Source organism: Liolophura sinensis, chromosome 1, assembly GCF_032854445.1.
Source record: "Liolophura sinensis isolate JHLJ2023 chromosome 1, CUHK_Ljap_v2, whole genome shotgun sequence".
NCBI classification, from domain to species: Eukaryota; Metazoa; Mollusca; class Polyplacophora; order Chitonida; family Chitonidae; genus Liolophura; species Liolophura sinensis.
Window position 1 is genome coordinate 23,650,600 of NC_088295.1, and position 14,854 is coordinate 23,665,453.

Here is a 14,854-nt window from a genome sequence, read left to right on the forward strand (position 1 = left end):
GGTGGTGTATTAGAAAGTGCAAGACCCAAACTTTTCTGGGATTTTGGTACTAGATACATTTGCCTTGTGGACATGTCATTTTGTAACTGAAGTACATGTACATTTGGTTAATTATGCTGAGAATGAATCATATCGCTTTTATTTGTATTCTGTTTTACCATGGTTTGTGGTATAATTCACTGTATTGGTATTTCTTGATGGTAAAACTGTTTATCTTATACATTGCAGAAGGTTTACGTCTAAGGGGTCATGAAAGCCATAGCGGTGTGCTGGAAGGTTACTTTGAAGACAAGTGGAGGAATGTTTACAGCCCTGAATTCAACTCTGTAGAAGCATCTGTGGCCTGTAAAGTTTTAAAACTTCCCCGGTATGATTGTGACTGTTCAGTAAAATGGTATAAATATAGACTTTCTCTGAATTACTACCATATGCATGCAGTGCACTTCTGTGAATTAATATAAAAACATTTGATAAATGGGCACTTGACATGCTAAGCACTGATTTTTTGTCCATGACATTGCTGTCTAATGGTGAGAAAAATGTAAAATTTTCTCAACTATAGGCTCTGTCTGATTAATTAAAGGTAAATTGTTATGTGTAACATAGTTTCCAATTCAAGTTCACAAGTATGTGTACATGTAACTATGAATCCTGGTGTTCAGTTGTTTTTTGGGGGTTTTTTTTGGGGGGGGGGGGTATTTAAATTAATTGAAGCGACCATATTACAATTTAATTACTGATAGAGTAGGACTGACCCTAATTCCTCAACCTTTTTCGCATATGAAAGAGCTTTAGTACAGTTTTAATTTGATTTTGGAGTCAAAACTGCATTAGTTGGATGGGTTGGATTTGTAAATTTTATGGTTTCCTAAAAAGTGTAATTTTATCAGTCTGCATTGAACAATGCCTTAAGAATATGCCTGAATAAACACCTTGTAATATAGGGACACAACTTGCCAGTCAGCAGTTAAGAAGTAGTGAGAGGTAAAGTCATTTTTCTGGTTCAAAGAATTTGATATGTTTCATTGTTGGCAACGCTAGTAGAGGTCTTGGGATTGGTGGAGGGTGGAGTCAGTAACTGATATGCTTAAACCTTGAGCCATTTTGAACAGTGTTAGGGTAATTAGATTAGGATGACTTCTGGTGGAGTTGAAACAGAAAGTGCATCCTAGTAATCATTATATGTACACATAGTTTAACTTTTTTAGCTCGCCTCTACAGAGTAAGGGGAGGTATTGTGAGAGGTGGGAGGAAAGTGTCGGTGTCAGTGTTGGTGTCCAGTTAACCTTTTTTTTAACTCCTGTATAATGGGCTCTGTATTGAAGGTTGAGCTTTTTCTTTTAGCTCCTGTACATGTATAATAGGCTCTTATTCATTGATTGAGCGTTAAAGGAGAAGAAAAGGCTCGAGAGACGACATTTTTTTTCTATCTGGTGGTGCCTGCTGCATAATTTTGCAATTTTTCCTCGCCATACGTGGAAAGCCTGAAAATGGCAAAGTCCATTGTGTCCTCAAGCTTTAACACCCTGTAATTTATGCTAGGGGTGTATTGTCTCGCAGCTAATGAGAGTCGTTAAAACTGCCGGTTTGTTCGTGTAAACTCGGAACCTACGTCCAACATTCTGGCTTCCGAATCGTCAAGCAGAAAACGAACTGTACCGTTCGCTACCTTCTGGGAAGAAGAGTTCTACTGGAAATGTACGAGTTCTACTGGAAAATTTGGCGGTTTCCAACAAAACTTCTCCCAACACAGAAGACTTCAGGACTAGTTCTTAGGCAAAATGGAGTTTGCCCACAGCGGATTTTGGTGCTGATTTTATTTATAATTTATCAACTTGAGGTACATATTAAAATTTTTTTAAGGCATGCACCTGTGAGGAAATGCATACTTTTTTCAATGGTATTTGTTAGATATTTAAGTTTTCTTCTCCTTTAAGCTTTTATTTTTAGCTCTCTAGGTACATGTATTGTGTGTAAATGCACATACTCGAATTGAAGGTTAAGCTTTTTTGTTTATCTCTTGTATATTGGGCTATCATACATGGATTGAAGGTAAGGCTTTTTTTTTTTTTGCTCCCTAGTCTAAGGTATGGTGTGTGAAATGCACATCCTCAGATAGCAGGTTAAGCTCCTAAAAAAAATGGCAATCATCCGTGGATCTCCAGCATACAGCAGTAGAAAGTCAAGTTTTGTTTGTGTTGTTTTTTATATTTTTTTTCGCCTGGGTAAATGTACAAAGGGCCTTCTGATGGAAGGTTGAACTATTTTATTGGTTTTAGTTTTATCAGCTTTTTAATCATTTTAATTAATAGACTTTTAATTCAAAAATTTACCAGTTACATAAGCTTCAATTTGTTTTTTGTAGTGAACACATTCTCTAAAAATTAAGCCTCCATGCAGGCCAACAGTTTCTTGTATACAGGCTTTCTGTGACTTTATTGATTATGAGATTTATGCACTTTGCCAGATTAACCATTTTTGTAAGGAAGAAAAGTTTCATGTAGGGCTGCAATTTTTATGTACATGCCTACCTACATGTAGGAGAATAAGAAGGGTATTGGGTTCCTCTGGCGATTTACCATTTTCCTCTTTTGTGGACATCAGGCCCACATTCGGATTGTCTACATTCTGTTCTCCTGTAAACATGGATTTCTATAAGCCTTTCTTGTAGGGCTACAATTTCTTATGCAATCACTTATCTAGATAATCTGTTTTTCTCCCTGTGCCTTCCTGTACTGTGACAGAATGTTTAAACCATCCACATAAACAGTGACTGTTGTCAGCTGAGTATTTGTTCAGCCAATCAGAAGGGTGCAGTGGCCACCCATAGTACACAGATAGCCAATCATGAGAAGTGCTTTGCATGTCAAAGACCACCCCAGCCTGTTGGTACTCCCTTCACTGAAGTTTTCTTACTACCATAGCTCAGTATTTGCTCAGCCATTCACAGAGTTGGAATTGTTCACAGATTGCCACATGCAGTTCACAATTTGCATATCAAAGATCACTGCCTCAGTTTTGTGCACGAACTTCTTTACCACACAACACTTCACAACTTGTATCTTTATTCCAATTCCATTGTCTAGTTGACTGCCTTAGCAGGCGAGTTGGTGGGATTCTCTGAATGCCTTGTTATATACATGGGTACTTAACTTGAATATATATTGAAGGCTGCGAGCACCTTCAGCAATGTTCTAGTATGGCTTTTTAAGTCTTTTGAAGAGAAACATTGTTAAAAAAAAATGATGATGATAAACTGAATAAAAACTACATCTTTGCAGGAAAAACATCACCAGCACACTCACAAATAAAACAGAACAAAATATCTAAAACACAAACAGAACAAAAATTAAAAATAAAAATAAAAAAGAGAGAATACAGGTAAATATTGTATACTGTGAACAGTACATATCAGTATCAGCAAAACGTCAAACAAATATAAATTCAGACACTAACTGTATTGATGACATACATGTGTAGTACATGCATAAAGGAAACGTTTTTAAAGACCTATCCGACTTTCCAAGAGCAAATGGTGTTATTCAAGGCTGTTGATTTATTCTGGCTTCAGTTCTTTGCCTTAAACGTGAATGATATTTTCATTTGGCTGACTCTGTGATTTTGTATTTTGATGTACCTGTAAGCTCTGAATTTTGTCGCATTAAGGCTGGGATTGTAAGACAACAATTAGGGACAAATGTTATCTGGTAGTTCTTGCAATGTAACCCTACCTGCTGTAGTCGTACATTCTCTGTAGGACCTAACAAAAGTTATCTACTTCCTTTTTTCCAAGTCGTTGTGCTTAACTGTCTGCTGTCGATTGATCAGATGTTGTTTTCAAGCTAACCATAAATGCGTTCATTATTCCTTGAGTCTTCTGGAATAGTTCCATTTTAAGTTGGACAGGGATTGTGTGAAAAAGTGGATTTGAACCATCAACCGCTAATCAAGCTAAAATAAAACCCAGCTTGATCCATACACAAAGTTTGGATTTTACATGGAATATAAGTTCTCAAAATCTACGTGGTCTCAGTGCACGGTTGGTCAAAACTGTTCTAAGACTTAATGCCTCATTTAACTTAAGCTGAATCTTCAATTTTGTACTTAGCCCCAAAATAATTATAGGAGTGAATTAAGTAAGAAGTAAATCTGCTGCTGTTATACTTTGACTTTAAACAGTTGCGTGAGCTGCTGAGTTTGGCTGAAATTTAAGATATACAAGATGACTAAATACCAGGGTTAGCTAATACACTTTTGAACAACTGAACCCTATTTTGCATAAACATTCGTTGATTGTTTTACATTGTGAACAAAGGTCTGCAGCAGAGGTGGTGCGAAGAGATAAATTTGTAACTGGTCAGAATGTAATGACATGCCTTGATGTTGGCACCTGTGAAGGCTCGGAATCCAAATTAACAGACTGTTATCTTTCTCGATGGGTTTTCAAGGAATGTGGTGAGGTGACAATAGCATGTAAACATGTAGGTGAGTCAAATACTAGTACTCATTGTATCAACCAGCACTTACACATAAACAGTAGCAGTGTATTTGAAGGTTGCTTCTGTACTGTTTGAAAACTGATTGTATCACCAGAAACTCAAGTTTATACATTTTTTTAGCTTATCTGTATAAAGTACAGGCGTAGCTGATGTTGTACACTGAGTAGCATCGGCATCCAATAATAGATAAAGTAATGTTAAACAAAATGTTAGGGATGGTATCTTAAAAAACACTGCAGGTATTGAGCTCAGGGTTTGGACACATGTAGAGAAGAATAGCACGGGTGTGGGGAGATGATATTTCATCATTGATTGGGTGTGTTCATGTCGAATACTGTAAATTACTGAATTCCCGTCTCAGTGTGTTGTATATTAGAATCACTGTTAAACAAAATATTAGGGCTGGTTTTTCAAAAAGTACTGTATGTATTGACCTGAAGTTTTACATGCGTATAAAGCACAGTGGCAAAAAGTGGATGTTCCATCGCTGATGCCCTGTGAAGCATATTAATTACCGTAAATTACCAACTTCACAATTTTAGTTCTTTATGCATTGAGTTGAAGTTTTGCATTGCATTGCAGTCTTTTACAGGAGAGCTCTTTAGTAGCCTTGCTACCAATTTTAAGTTTTAATTAATCTAACTGGATGTTCCTTGATTTTAGGAAATGGATTTTCAGTTTTATTTTTTAAATCTGAAGAACTCAAGGATAAATTTTTATTGAACAGATATGACAGATGTTAAATTTCGTTTGACGGGTGGACATTCAAGTTCTGCGGGGTATCTGCAGGTGTTCTATAGGGGTCTCTGGGCACACATATGTGGGCAAGGAACCGACTCAGCTGTGGCTACAGTGGCCTGTAGGACTCTGGGACAGTCAAGGTATGTCATGTCTCACTACAGGACAATCACTGTGATCAGCTCATGTTAACTGACTTCTTGTACAGTCATACCTTGGAAGGTCATTCTGTATTGTAACTGCCAAGAAGGAATGCCTAACATGATTGACAAGTCACGTGATACAGTAAGACTGTTTTTCCCTTTGACATCAAAAGAGTTTGAACTTGAAACTCTCCTATTATCTTGATACACTCAAAAGTTTTTTAAAAGTGGTCAAGTGAAAGTATTTACTGATAGAACAAATAATATGGATTAAAAAAATCCACTACATGTTAGACAAATACTGTAAATCACGTAGAGTTTAGTCAATGATTTTAAATAGTGTATCCCATGATTCCTTGTGTCTATTTGCGATTCTTGGTAATTAAACACAGTTGGGAGGCAGTGAGGGTCTGAAGAGTGTGTTCAAAAGGTTGTACATGCTTGTGACAAGACCAGTAAACGCGTTCACGCTTCACTGAACATGCAACTGTTAGCTCTAGTAGAATCATTACACAGCTACTGCTAGAATGCTCATCTCACATGTGGTGCACTGAGTGAGTCATGTGAAAATGCTTCAGTGAGCAACGAAATGTTAACACAAGTACCATCTCTACATATTTTCAACCAGAATGCATGTGAGAGTATGTTGTGCCAAAACAGGCAGACGGAGGTTAGACGGTGGACCAGTAACAAATAAGCTGACATTGATAAGCATGCTGGTCTTTCAAAACATCACCGTACAACAAATATGTGTCTGGTCTAAAGTAAAGATATACCCATATGCGTTTTAGAAGCTAATTTACAAATATAAATACGCTTCACTGCTCTGACTTACCACGATTAGGTTCAGCTTTACAGGTTTGCCCATGTTGGAGTAAGAAAATCCATTTTCCTACAGTTTGCTATTATCAGAACTCGTCATCACACCTTACCAGTGTAGGCCTTGATGATCTAACGGTAGTATTCATTATATGGAAATTTGGGGAGAACAAGTGCCAAACTACAACATACTGAGTATGCAGATATAAATATCTGAGTTGTATTGACATTGTGGCTAATCCCAGTCATTTCACAGCTCTGAGTATATAGTCTTTGAAGTTTCAACATAGTTTAGGAGACCTGTCAATCACAGCAGAAACCTAATCCGATTGCTGGATGTTTTGTCAGTTGTTTTGAATTCTATTCACTGTGAATGGGTTATGTGTGTTGAGTAAACTACTGAAATACATGACGACATGGCTTTACTAAAATGGTTTAGTAGCAAAGTCCATAGCGGCCTCTATGTAACCTGAACAATTAAGCATTCGCAGATTTAATTGAGGCCAGCGAGTGTAACCCGCAAATTTAGGCTGTCCCCCAGGCTAGTAATACGTAGAAGTAGAATACAAATAGAGACGTAAAAGTAATATGTCAAGTAGCCTGCTCAGCGTGGACATTTTTCGAATATACAGATTTTTTTGCAGTTGTCGCTTGATACTTTATTCACTTTAATTCATGAGTAAAAACAAAGGTGTGACTGGTCGGGAAATCTTCAAGGCTCACTGTCAAGTACCGTAGTTAACTCCCAAATTGTACGCATCAGCAGCCTAAGCCTTCAGGAAGTTTGATGGGGGTGGGGTAGAGGGGGGAGATGGGCTAATATCTCATATGTCAAACCGCCCCCAACTCAGATTGTGCGGAAATAACCGACGGGGGTTAAAGTGTTGTTTTTTTTTTTAGAACAATGGCTTGTTAGGCACTACCAACAATGTTTTAATAACGGTGTAGATGGACCAGGTGGTATATAATCGCCTTTCTCTCAATCCATGCCTGGGGAGTTTACCCCATGTGGTGGGAGCCAGACCATCACTGGGTATCACTGCACAGCTGGGAGCTGATCACTCTCCCCTGTCATTTCCTCCGACAACTCAAATCGGCTAACGTTTACAGCCAGAAATTTTTTGCTAAACTCTACATGATTTACGTTACATATATTTTCATTATTCAGATTTGGGGGTGCTGTGATTCCCACAAAATTCATTGGCTCTGGCTCATCGAACATTGTCATGAATGGAGTGCAGTGTACTGGTGAGGAAACCGACCTGGCACAGTGTTATTTTAACCCATGGGGTGTTGGTTGGTGCCCCAGCTGGAAGGCTTTGACAATTTACTGTGGTATGACTGCTCAGTTTTTAATAAACTCCACGTAATTACAAATGGTATTATATTTATTACTAATATGAATAAAAATATTTTTTAATAAAATACTGGCTCAGACATCTTCTCCAAAGAGGCTATTTCTTCTCAAGCATTCATTCTAAGAAAGAGTGACATACCTGAAAATATTTACAGTAAAATTTTACATGCGATGACAAAATGTTCGTGTTTATTGAACACCAAACTTTTATTCTTTCAGTGTGAGTTACATGAATTGCGTTTCCAATATTTTTAACTCGCTTTCCAGTTTCAAGATTTCCTTGTCTGAAATTCCATGGTGACTTGCTTAAATAAAAGTTCCAGTTTAACAGCTGATTGTTCCCACACTTTTAGGTTCATTGGAAAACACTTTTGATGTGAGACTGAAGGATGGAGGTTCCTACAACTTTGGTCGAGTGGAAATGTATGCATATGGCACATGGTACAGAGTTTGCAAAAGTGACCAATTTAATGTAGAGGATGCAAGAGTAGTGTGTAACCAGCTACAGTTGCCAAAGTGAGTCCTTTGAAGTATGCATAGCCTCTTGATTAGATATGCATTCTGTATTGTAACTGCCAACAACTTGTGAAGGATCATGGGGTTCGTCTGGGCTCTGCCCAGTTAATATATAGCATTACTGCTTATCTAGATTTACATTCTGTATTTTAAGTAGAGAGACTGTTGTCTGTTTTTTAGCTGCACTGGCATAGAGAGGTATTGTGGAAGGGGAGGGGGTTGAGAGCGGCATGCAAACACTCTGTTGTGTTTCTCTGTTGTGTATAGCTGGGGGGGGGGGGGAGGGGGGGGTGCCATCTGCTGTTGGCTCTTGCTTCGTTAAGGTAAACTTCTCCAGTTTATATGAGGCATAGTTTTATTCTAATGTTTAATTATTCAAGATATCTTTGAAGATGTAGAACTGCATATTCCGAGATTATATGTTAAATTGTTTTTCACAAAATTTACAGTCCTAAACTTAGCCAGTTCCTTTGCATGTAGTCCCAGAGTGAGGTTGTATGTATGGGTCAACTAGTCTTTATTACAACTGTTGGACACTTAGTGGACATGATGAAATATGCTTTGAAAAGGTAGACCTCTTAATTCCAAAATGGAATTTGACTCTTTCTTTCTTTATTTCCAAATTTTTTTGAATTTCATATTCAAACTCATTATTCATCCAGTCCCAGAGTAGGGATTTATGTTTGAGTCAAGCATAAATCTTATAGTTTTCATAACATCATTGTGCAACTTAAAGAGCTTGATGAACATTTTTTTTTTAAATCATTAGGTTGTGAACAGTTTCAGAGTTAGGTTTTGTGTTTGGGTCAGCTGGTCTTATTCATCTTCAAAATGGGTAAGGTAAACATGATTTTGCAATGTAGACATCTTAATTTTGAGATTTTATTTCATTTTTTTTCAGAATGATCAAGTGTTTGTGCATGTACATGTAGTCGCATAGTAAGGTGTTATATTTGGGTCAGCTAGGATTACAGTGCTCACTACATCTTATACCCCATTCACATGGGCAAAGTCTAGCTGGTTTAAATCCGAAAATCCTGGTATTTTTACAACTGGCTTCGATTTAAACTAGTTTAGATTTGATCCGATTTCAATTTTGGCCTTGGTGTATTAGGCTTTATGAACATGTTTTGACGGTATACACTTGTTATAAATATAACAATAATGTATTATATCCCAAGGTTACGTATGAGAATGAAATGTTTTGAAGGAATATTTGATGGAATACATCTTCTTTTTATGTTCATTTAAGAAAGAAAATATTGTCCTGTATCAACAATATACTGCTTTAAATTTGCCTGACTTGTTTATGGTGTTGAAGTAGGACTTTAGCAAAGATTTTTGTTCCTGTTTATTTCACAGAGCGAATGCTAAAGTGACATCATGTTTTGATAATGGTACTAATGCCATATGGCCCTCTTTTGTCCACTGTGATGGAGATGAGGATCATCTAAATAACTGTACAGGCCAAGAAATTCCGCCTGAGAGGTGTAAGGTTTTAAAGATTATCTGCAGCGATGAAGAAATAAGTGATCAAGGTGAATGGCCATGCTATTTGATGAATTAGCAATGTGTTATGGCGAATGCCAGTCATGAATTACAAAATGGTGTATAGCCATTAAACACTGTCAGCTAGTTGTTACCATTGAAGCTTTTCTTGTATGAGCCCAAAAAGGCTTTTCAAGTATTTGCAGGAGGAAAACAAATATTCTGAACCACAGTAAGTGTGAATTGGCATTGGTCCCCCACTGTCCACTAATAGAGGCAGCTATAAGGGAGTTGTGGAGAGACAGGAGTTTTCAACGTGACATCGTCAGTTTTAGCTCTTGAAAAAAAAAACCACACACTTGAAATGAATCCTCATGGGTAGTAATGTAAACATTAGGCAATTTTACTCTTACCAGCAAGTAAGTTTTACCAGCTCTATAAGTTTTCAACATCCTATCTTATAACATAGACCATTCATTTAATGGGGGACCTCAATGCAAGATGATAACAATCGTATAATGTAGTAGCTCTTGTTTAATTTACACTTGTTTAAGCATTATTGAGTAGGGTACACTGAAATTATTAGATAAAGATAATGCAAGATGATACAAAATTATGTTAGGTAGAAGCCCTTGTGAATTTAAACTTGTTTAAGCAGTATTGAGTAGGGTACGCTTAGATTATTAGATAAAGTGAACATGACAATATTCCAGTGAGTACAGAATGATAGATGTAATGTTGTGTCATTAGTGGAGTGATGAACTGGTTCCGACTGCTGTGTTATTTGACCTTTCAGACTGCTTTAACATCCTACCTGGTTGGGCCATTGCTACACTTGTCTTGGCCATTTTGTTGGGCTTACTGGTGGCTGTCTGTGTATTTATGAAGGTGAGAAGGAATAAGGAGGCACATCCTGTAGGTAAGTTTAGTCTGACTGCAACATTCCTTGACGGATTTCTCTGAAACAGAAAAAGGGCCCTTGTTTATCCACTTCCCCAAACTTCATACAGGATTAGCGTCCAGATTTTGCTACAGGTCTTAATTATGAAGATTATAACTTGTGTAAGCAGTATATTGCCGAAAGAGCTTCTGAGAAACATAATTATGACTTTACTGCCCTAGCTGATCTCCAGCCAGCTGCATTTTTGTGGCCCATCGGGGGACATCATAGCTGACCAACGCAAGGATGGCTGGGCTATATAACCTGGGAATTCATGACAAGACGATGTCAATTTTGAGAAAACAAATATGCTGCTGTATTAGTTCGAACCCATAGCAGAAGATGTGAAAGTTTTGATTTATGGCACTGACAAAAAGTTTAATATTTATTTATTTTTCTTACCCTCTGTCCACTTCACAATAAATATTCTATTCCTTGAGTTATTCAAAATTCATACTTGTGTGCAATGATAACTGTATGTTCTTGTCGGGTTGCCCGGTACCTTATGCCTGTATAGTCATGTACAATATAAATACATGTATGGTGTGGACGTCAGTGTTAATGTACAGAGATATGATGTCTACCAGTTTTCAGCTTCAGGTTTTAGTTGACTGCAAAGCCTATAGTATCCAAATCTTTCTAGTTCAGCTGTATTCTGCTCATAGCTTTCTGTTATAGAATGGTGAGAGATGATATGGCTGTTTTTGATGGGTACAAAATCCATCCATCTTGTATTGTAAATCCACGTCGCTCTTCCTGGGGGTCAGATTGTATTTGATGACTTGTTACAAGCATATGCAAAACAGTAAACCATCTCATGGAGATATTCTATGTGCTTGTTGTCACACTTGTACCTTTTTAACATTGAGCTAAATGGCGAAGCTCTGACAGTTTGTAAAGGTTGAACTTATATGGCATAATTTGGCAGAGACCACCGAGTGTTGTCGGAAAAAATGCAAAAACTCAGCCTCATTATCTGGTGATTTTATGTGCCATATTACTGAGATTAATGTACTTTTTTTAAAAACTTAATTTAACAATATATACAGGGGTTGCTAACTATGAATAAATAATGAACTGGACACTAATCTTTGAACTAAAGTGATGGAGAATAGCTTGTTACATTTTCCACATGTCCACTCAATAGTTATAGGAACCAGTCCTCAACTGCAGCCGAGAAGCCCTTGACAAGGGACATTTTCTTGATAAAGCTGTGGTTCAGCTGTGGTTTTGTCAGCAGGTTTGTCAGAAAGCTTGTAAAGGGCAGTGGTTTTGTTAGGGCTGTGCCCGATCTGTGCCCATAATGCTGACTGCTGTTGCACAGTTGAAATTGAATCTTGAGGACATCATAAAAACCCTAGTTAATAAAATTTAACTAATTTCGAATGCAATTGATTCTATTATTGACATGGTCAGAAAAAGACCTATTGTTACGTCATTGTTTTCTGAACTGATCAAAGGGATATGACCTAGTCAACAGAGACATATGGTATCGTTTGCAGCATACAGGAATATACACATCCTGTGACCATTCCTATGCAGTGAAAATCAGAGCATTTTTTCTCGTGTAGGATAATTTGTGATTTCTGTCAGAAATTAGCTGGGTTTCCAATTTCTGACAACATGGTTTTATCTTTATTCCCATTTTTTGTTAAGCGTTTATTTCTGATTTATATCTGCTGAAATTGTATTGTAACATGTTTTATAATATTACAGATAACACTCGCCCACAGCTGTATTTGGTTGGAGAGGGTGGGGAAAACTTCGTAAGTAAAAATAGTTTGCAAGATGTCAGATTGTATGCATATAGAGATCAGGTGTCCACAGCCATAAATAATAACAGGCCTTCATCCCGTAACCAAGAAAGCTTGAGTCATCTGCTGTCGTGAATGATGATATATTCCAAGAACGTTGTAAATCAAACCATACAGCTTTTAAGGACAAAAGACACTCGGCTCTGGTAGTTGTGTGTAACACCAATTGTTTTCGAGCACATAACACGAAAAGCAAATATGCATCGGGGAAAAACCAAAAGGTAGAAAAGCTAGGGTGTCAGGCGTACAAGGTGAGCAGTTCTAACCATTGCAGCAAGTTGATGGTTTATTTAAATTCTAAAGCACTTTTTGCCACAATATAACTCAAATACTACCAAACAGAGGTATTAAGCCATAATGTATGATTCTAAAGCACTGTTCATCATGTTGCCCTTTACAATGAAACAGTTTTCCCTTTTGGAAAATATATGCATTGGGTTGGGAGGTACATTCTTTAACTTTGGTTCTTTATCTTACATGAGTATGCTGTCTCTTTTTCTTGGCAGGAATTGAATATCCCTCCTCCAATCATGGATACACCACATCCAGCATATGATGCACCACATCCAGCATATGATGCAGAACTGCCAGCATATGATGCAGAACCGCCAGCATATGATGCAGAACCTCCAGCATATGATGCAGAACCTCCAGCATATGATGCAGAACCTCCAGCATATGATGCAGAACTGCCAGCATATGATACTTTGTTCAAATGATTGTTCAAACCTGGATGACTGAGAAATCACCTCAACCCCAACACAGTGTTTCAATAATTTTACTGTATTTTGTAAAAGAAAACAGAAAAAAAACATTACTTGTGTGTGGAGACAAGACAAAGGCAGAATTCAGTTCTAACAAATTCAGGGAAAAAAAATTATATCTTAGGATTTAATTAATTTTAATCATTGTGTGATGAGATGCGGTCTTCTCATTCCCATAAATTTTTGGAATCCCTGGTGGATTTTTCGCTGACTCTGATTTTTGCTTTTAGTGACTGAACGCTGATATGAACGACAAAAAATGTATTTGTATAATTTGAACAGCGTGTATAAGTAGCACTAAGGCCTACTGGGGAGATGAATGCGGTTTGATGGTATATGCTGCTTTCTGACATAGTTTGTGATACTGTCATTTAATATTACACGGCTTGTACATCAACTGATTTTACATGTGTGGTGGTATGTAACCTCGTAGCACTTTGTGAAAAGGCCCTTTGACTACACGTAAATAAATTGTTGTAAATGATCTCCAAATGATGTCTTATGCAGCCAGTAGTTCATACCTCTCTTCATGGAGTGAATGGGTAAAGGCTACATGTTATTTGGTGAAATCTCACTAAAATAATAAAGTTTGATACTTTATAAATAGCCAGAGAATCCTGCTTTCAATTGAAATATGATTTAGCCTGGTGCTTGTCTTGTAGCCAGATTTACATGTTGGAGGAAGACATATTGTGTTTGTGGTGTTCACCATCCACCACATGAGCTTGTCTGCAAGATGTATGCGTCATCCAGAGCCAGTATAGTTTCAATCAAAGGGAGTTTTGAGTTCAGACTCGTCTATCACTAAAGCTAATGTCATACTGTATCAGGTAACCTGTCGGTAATGCTGGGTAACTATTTTTGATCATATTTTCTGTAACATGGGTGTTTGAAAATAGTGTCACAAAAAGTAGTGTATATTGAACAAACAGTGGTGAAAATAAAGAAGCTGAATGTTTGTGAACAAGTGTACGAAGGAAGGGCATGTCATATGTTACTCCACAACAGAGTAAGATTGAGTAGGTTAATGTAAACAAAGCTGGCCTAAGATTTTTAACAAGTCACATGATAAAGTAAAGCATTTTTACCTTTTGTGACGACAGAGTTCAGACTCAAAGCTCCCCAGTTGATTAGATTTTGGTTCATTTTGACTCTTTTTTTTTTTTTTCTTTAGCAACACTGATTGGCTAGTGTTTGTCTACAAGATGCCTTCGAAGCACCTTTATGGAATTTAATCAAATTAGGGCCATTAATAACTCAATAAAGTGAAAGTCATTCAGAGTTTGTATCACTATGTAGATATGAAAGTTGGATTAAAATAACGTTTTCAGCAATCAAGTATTTAAATGAAGTATTTGTCCTAAACATTCGGTTGAAAAAAATGCATTTTTATAAGCAGTTAAAGGAGATAGAAAACTAAATTTTTTTCAAACAGGATATCATGCTACCTTCCAAACAAACTTTAAAACATCTTTCTAGACAGGTGAATACAGCTCTCAAAATCTTGTTGTAAGTGGTGTATGGTGTACATATCCAAATTACCATGTTTTCCAACGCATTTGTAATGTAACATTTGTTAAACATGGTATATCCTATGACCTTGTCAAAAGTCTGGGTTCGAAGTTCAATTAACAAGCTGTCGGAAAAAAATGGTTGTGGCTGTGAATGTCTTTTTCTGCCCTATGCGGAAATAACTCTGGTTATATTATGTTTTCTCCTTTTCTTTTAAAGTATATCCTTTTTTTATGTTAATCTTTAAAATGAATTTCAAGTTCT

General features: G+C 37.1%; 1 protein-coding gene across 1 annotated transcript in view; it reads left to right on the top strand.

Annotated features, from left to right (window-relative positions):
• The window catches only part of LOC135472199 (scavenger receptor cysteine-rich type 1 protein M130-like), a 45,292-nt gene that overhangs the window by 9,784 nt on the left and 20,654 nt on the right, over positions 1 to 14,854 (top strand). The window contains exons 8-16 of the mRNA XM_064751624.1: positions 229 to 367; positions 4,316 to 4,485; positions 5,227 to 5,380; positions 7,368 to 7,534; positions 7,910 to 8,072; positions 9,435 to 9,610; positions 10,357 to 10,479; positions 12,217 to 12,266; positions 12,821 to 13,031. Of these exons, the coding sequence (XP_064607694.1) occupies positions 229 to 367; positions 4,316 to 4,485; positions 5,227 to 5,380; positions 7,368 to 7,534; positions 7,910 to 8,072; positions 9,435 to 9,610; positions 10,357 to 10,479; positions 12,217 to 12,266; positions 12,821 to 13,031 (1,353 nt within the window). The remainder of the gene's footprint in view (positions 1 to 228; positions 368 to 4,315; positions 4,486 to 5,226; positions 5,381 to 7,367; positions 7,535 to 7,909; positions 8,073 to 9,434; positions 9,611 to 10,356; positions 10,480 to 12,216; positions 12,267 to 12,820; positions 13,032 to 14,854) is intronic.